Below are 6,070 nucleotides of genomic sequence, written 5' to 3' on the forward strand. Positions count from 1 at the left end.
AAGAAAGAAAGAAAGAAAGAAAGAAAGAAAGAAAGAAAGAAAGAAAGGAAGGAAGGAAGAAAGGAAGGAAGGAAGGAAGGAAGGAAGAGAGAAAGAAAGAGAGAGGAAAAGAGAGAAAGAGAGGGAACAATTATAACAATGTACTATAATAAAAGTTATTTAAAATGTATTAATTTGTTTCTAGAATTGTTCATGTATTATTTTTGAACTAAAATTAATAATTAGTGTCTGAAACCACAGGTGAAACTGCAAGCTAGGCATGATGGCATGTGCCTATAATCCCAGAATTTGGATAGTGGAGTTAGGAGGACCAGAAGTTCAAGGTCATCTTTGGCTACATTGTGAGTTCAAGGCCTGTCTGGGCTATATGAGGCCCTATATTCAAAAAAAAAAAGTAAAATTACAGAAGAGAGTGCTACTGTAGTTATGTGCTACATAAAAGATATTTATTAGCCCAAAACAGTGCTACACATTTGTAATTCTAGCACTTGGGGAGCTAAGACAAGAGTATCAGTATCACAAGTTCAAGGCCAGCTTGGAATATATAGCAAGGCTGTTTCAAAAATAACTTTTTATAATTGTCTCGTTGTCCCTGAAAGAATAGACACACTCCAAGGACATGGAATTTGGTCAGTTTTGTTCCTGTATTCTTCATCATCTAGAATATTGATAGACATGTGATAAGCCACTGTTAAATTAATCAAATGCATAAATAAGCCCTCCTAATGACAAGAAACTTCAGCATGACTCTTGCATTTCCTAAGTGCTAGGCTGTCGGCAGCTCAACAGAAGACTAGAATCAGAACACTTTCCCTGTTCTCCATAGGGGGATTGGGCCCAGGGGGCCCCCATAGATACCTAAATCCATGGATGCTCAAGTTCTTTATATATGTATATACTGGCATAGTATTTACATGGAATCTACCCACGTCATCCCAAAAACTTCAAATCATCTCTAGATGACTTAAGATTCTGAATACACAGTAAATGCTATGTACATAGTTGTTACACTGTGTTGTTTAGGAAATGGAGGCAAGAAAAATGTCTGTGCATGTTCAGCATAGACAGACGGTTTGGTGTTGTTGTTATTTCATGTATTTTTAATCTGTGCTTGGTTGAATGCACGGATGCAAAGCTGTGGGTAACAAGGGCTAACTGTAGTTTGCAGTGTTTGCTAATCATGCTTCCTGCTGAATTTTGGGAAAGGTTTCAAGAATAAGAGAGCCTGACTGATTCTTTGAGCATTTCATGCAGAATTGAATACACAAAGTGATGCAGCGTTTGGAAGTAGAAAGCCAGGGGCACTGAGCTAAATCGCTCATCTCTCTCTTCCTGAATAGTTCAGAAAGTATGGATGAGTCATTTTGGAGGGCTGTGCTTCCTCTCTCTCAGATCTCAAACATATTTGTTATAAGTCTCCTATCTAGGGGCACACTTGTGAGACAATAAGATTATTTCTGGAGAGCCTCTGGGAAGTGTGTATTCACACACAACGAAGTCTACTATTCAAGTCAATTTCATATTAGGAAAACTGAATATATAAAAATTTAATGTATATGATTACTGGGTTTTTTTTTCAAACCTCCTTAGGCTTAGAGAATTTATAATGGGATTCAGTTTATCCAAATTCAATTCAAGCCCAGCTTTTACACAACACACCAATCATACTGGGAGACAATTAGCACATTGCCTTGTAGCACATTGCCTTGTATTTAATAGGCAATCAATACTTGTCTATTGACTCATCGATCAGAAAGCCAAAATATCTCTGTACTGGTATTTTCTTTTTTGAGATAATGTCTCACAGTGGTAGTCTAGGCTGGTCTCAAACTCACGATTTGCTAGCTCAGCCTCCTGAGTTCTTGGGATTACAGGTGTGAACCACCAGATTCAGTTGTACTGAGAGAGACATCTTAACTCTAATATTATGAAGGAATGGAGAACTCACCAACCCTTTGTTCTTTTTCCAGTCCCCTAAATCTGCCTTCATCAGTGCTGCAAAGAAGGCCAAACTGAGGTCCAATCCTGTGAAGGTCCGATTCTCTGAGCAGGTGGCAATTGGAGAAACAGATGCAGTAAGTGCCGTCTTGGCTTCCCTTCTCTCTCTTTGGCCAGAATCAACCTGGCAATTGAGTCTCAATCAGGGGCTTCTGGCAGTGGATGCTTTTATGAAGGGGTTGCAACATAAGGATCCTGGTGCTCTGAGTGAGTGGGGACTGACGAGAGAGGAGTGTGTGACATCCAGAGTGGATTGGGAGGAAGAGAAAAAAAACATATTGATTCCCTCTGGATCTTCATGGTACTTAGAGAAATTTCCATCCCTAGCACAATAGTGTACAGTCAGGACAAGTGTTCCATAAACATCTTTGGGCTGCTTGATAAAAACAGGGAGGAAGTAATGGTTTTCTGAAGACCCAGAGAACAAGTGGCTGGTGAAATTGAACTCTCTTCACATTTAAGTGGCCCTGCAATTCCACATCTTGACTGAAGAAGATGGTGGTGATGGGTAGCTGCCTAGCAGCAATGGTACAGACTCTGCTTTAAGACACTAACTTTTTCCCAGGCACCAGAAGGGATCCAAAAGAAATACCTGCTCCTTGCCACTGGCAACCTTTCTCTGGGGTAGGGTTAGGGGGACAAGTGATACAGACTGAGAGTATAGTAAATCTCCTGCTGTGTGATATCATCTCAAGAAGCAAAGTTTGACCAGCCCATGCCAGGCAGCTGCCAATCTAGGGTTTCCTGGCTAGCCCACAGATTTCTTGCTGTTAGTTAGGGATGCATGCAGTAAGCCATCTACCCGAGATCTGCAGATGAGAAGAAGTAGGTGGAGAGCAGAAGTCAGTGTGTACAGCCGCCATGAAGTCTGGCCCAGAAATCTGCACAATTTGCTGATGTCCTAGTCGGAGTAGAGATAAGTTGGCCCTGGTGTGTTTTTCTAGGATGGGCTGGGCTGTCAGGAAGCCTGATCATTTATGTACTAAGACACAGCTGCAGTTGTTGAGAGACATAGCAACAGTACCAGACTGAGCAGAGAAGTCAGCAGGATGCCAGGCATTTTTGTAGTTCTCCGAGGTAGAACCACCAGGAAGGAAGGAGAAAGAACACAGGTGTTTTCCATCTATTCCTTGCCTCTCTTCCCCAAACCCAGCTCAGGCCTTTATGCATCCCTTTGTGCGGAAGACCAGGAAGCTCAAAGGACACCTAGAAGTCTGTCTAAATAATTAACACTCAGGATCCCATGTGAATCCCAAGAGACACAGTTAAAGAGACAGTTAAATGGTTAAAGGACTGATACTCAGAAAAGAGAGGGAACAGGACTGAGCTCCTGTGGCTCAGAGTAAAACAGATCACAAGGTCCAAGTCACCAGTGAGACATTGGGGTCCTGAAATATTAAAAAGTCTGAGGGTATAAGCATTAAGTTGAAAAATATGGACAGATGTATCCTATCCCACTTCAAAAGAACAGTCAAGGCCAGGACATGCAATGAAGAGCTCCTGCCTTGCCCCCTTTACCTCTTTTCTCTTCTCCTTCTCTTCCTTCTTCTTCCTCCCAGCCTTCAAGTTCCATACCTCACAGGCCACAGGCAGATTGAAGAACCATCTCCAGTTCAACCAGAATAGCAACTGACTGCTCCAAGGCAGCTAGAACCTACCCAGAGGTCACTTGTCTCTTGGACAAGCCCCAAGCTTGACTTGATACTCTTTGTCTAGTAGAGAAAACACATCCATCTTCCAACCCTCTCAATTGCTGGTTGTGTGGACCACAGCAGTCTGTTCAGACCTGGAGAGTCCAAGTCCAGGTGACACCAGCATGCCCCATCGTCCCCTTCCCCTTGTGTTCCAAGGCTTTATTAAGCAGCCAGAACAAAAATAATTCCTGTGGGCGTTCCTTGCCAACTCTATTTTTAAGCAAAATCAATTAAGTAATTATCTGAGTCCAACCCAGTGTGCTAAATAAAACATACCAGTGCCGAGCATCATCAGCCTGGAGAGTCTGGGCCTCTGGGCCTGGCAGGAGTGGGGCATTGTAGGATCAGCAAGGCCTGGACATCACACCTTTCCAAATTGATTGATATCCATGACTTTCCTCTTTGGTTTGATCCCATCCAACTTGCCTTCTGGCTCCCCATCACTGTTGGCCACACCCAAGCTCAGGATTTGCATCTTTGATGCTTTATCCACAACAGCTGCTAGATCTGAACTGATCTACTTAGGCTTCTCTGATAATCTATCTCATTCAAAACTCAGATCCCAATTGGCCTTGCACAGAAGCCTTACCCTCTTTATACCAGGTACTTTGTTTAAGGTTCGTAATGTTCATACATGACAGGGAATGGCAGCAGGAATTCAAGTTGGACTCTATCTATCTATCTATCTATCTATCTATCTATCTATCTATCAGAAACAGGGTCTCATTGTGTAGCCCTGGCTGTTCCAGAATTCCCTATGTGGACCAGGCTGACCTCCAATTCACAGAGATATACCAGCCTGTACCTCTCCAATGTTGGGACTAAAGATGTGTGCACCCACCAGTGCCATCTTAAGATCTCTACCTTTCACAATAGCTCTCTGAATGCTCAGCATGAGCTAAGAATGCAATAGAGGCTCTGTGGCTGCCACTGAGTTAAAGAATCTGGCCACCTATACACTGCAATTACCCATAGAACAGATGATGCTGGCCCAGGAAATGTGTGCATCCTCCTTGTGAATCTAATCATTCAAGTAAGCATACAATAAACGCCCACTGTTCATTCATTTAGCAGTCACTTATTTAACACCGACTATGTGCCAGCCATGCTATTCATTGCTGGCACAATAACGATGACTAGACGTGGTCTTTGTGCTCTGAGTTTACTGTTTGATTCTCAATGACAGATGTTCTTCGAAATATTGCTGGAAGCTAGGCATGGTGATACATGTTTGTAGTCCTAGTACTCAGAGAGGAAAAAAAAAGAAACCAGCCTAGGTAGCACATAGTTTTATCTTAGCACTTGGGAGTTAGAAAAAAGAGAGTTATGAGTTTGTAACTAACCTGGGCAACATTGGAAGACCCTGTCACACTCACCAAAAAAAATGTGTGTGTTGCTGGGCAGTGATGGGACACACCTTCAATCCCAGCACTCGGGAGGCAGAGGTAGGCAGATCAGATCTCTGTGAGTTTGAGGTCAGTCTGGTCTACAGAGTGAGATCCAGAACAGCCAGGGCTACACAGAGAAACCCTGTCTCGAAAAACCAAAAAAACAAAAAAGTGTGAGTGTGTGTGTGTGTGAGGGGGGGGGCTAAGAAAGGAGTATATATGATTCTATAAAAAACATGGGAAGACTAGATTCATGGTTTTATAAAATACATGTTTGAGCTTGATTTTGAAGATTGAATAGGAGCTTGCCAGGGAGAGAAAAAGTAAGCCAGAAAAAAATGGCCATTATTTAATTGATTTTTTTGTTAATTGATAAATTCACATTCACTATTTATAAATGGACCCCCTTCCAGGAAAGCTTCCGCTAAGGAATTATCAGTTGTTCAGAAATGGGCTTTGCCAGTGAGTGCTTTTGAACCAGGATCAATGCAGCCCACTTTCAAAGAGCTTTTGGAAATGTTTGAGAGTATTTTTGGTTATCACAGTGATTTTTGTGTGTGTGCTATGAGCACTTAGTGTTTCAGTATAAGAGACATTGAGAGCCTTGAAGCTAATAAGGCAGTTCCTGAGTGATGAATTGTCAGAGATCCGGAGGCATGAAAGAAGTGAGGTTTCTAGCAATGGTGAGACATGAAGCCAGAGAAGCAGCCAGGATCCATATCTAAAAAGGCCTAAAGAACCAGGCATAGTTGTACACACCTTTAATCTCAGCACTTGGGAAGAAGAAGCAGACAGATCTCTGTGAATTCTGGCTAGCCTGCTCCACTCAGTGAGTTCCAGTGAGTTCCAGACTGAGGCTACATAAGAACCTGTCTCCAAAAGGCAAGAGAGAGCGAGAGAGAGTGAGAGAGAGATCGAGCAAGAGAGAGAGTGAGAGAGAGATCGAGCAAGAGAGAGAGAGAGAGAGAGAGAGAGAGAGAGAGAGAGAGA

At 42.7% G+C, this 6,070-nt stretch overlaps 1 protein-coding gene across 1 annotated transcript in view; it reads left to right on the plus strand.

Moving 5' to 3' along the window:
- The window catches only part of Frmpd3 (FERM and PDZ domain containing 3), a 95,910-nt gene that overhangs the window by 39,551 nt on the left and 50,289 nt on the right, over positions 1-6,070 (plus strand). Inside the window, exon 5 of the mRNA XM_028767494.1 lies at positions 1,971-2,075. Within this exon, the coding sequence (XP_028623327.1) occupies positions 1,971-2,075 (105 nt within the window). The remainder of the gene's footprint in view (positions 1-1,970; positions 2,076-6,070) is intronic.

Source organism: Grammomys surdaster, unplaced genomic scaffold, assembly GCF_004785775.1.
Source record: "Grammomys surdaster isolate TR1022 unplaced genomic scaffold, NIH_TR_1.0 173, whole genome shotgun sequence".
Taxonomy (NCBI): Eukaryota; Metazoa; Chordata; class Mammalia; order Rodentia; family Muridae; genus Grammomys; species Grammomys surdaster.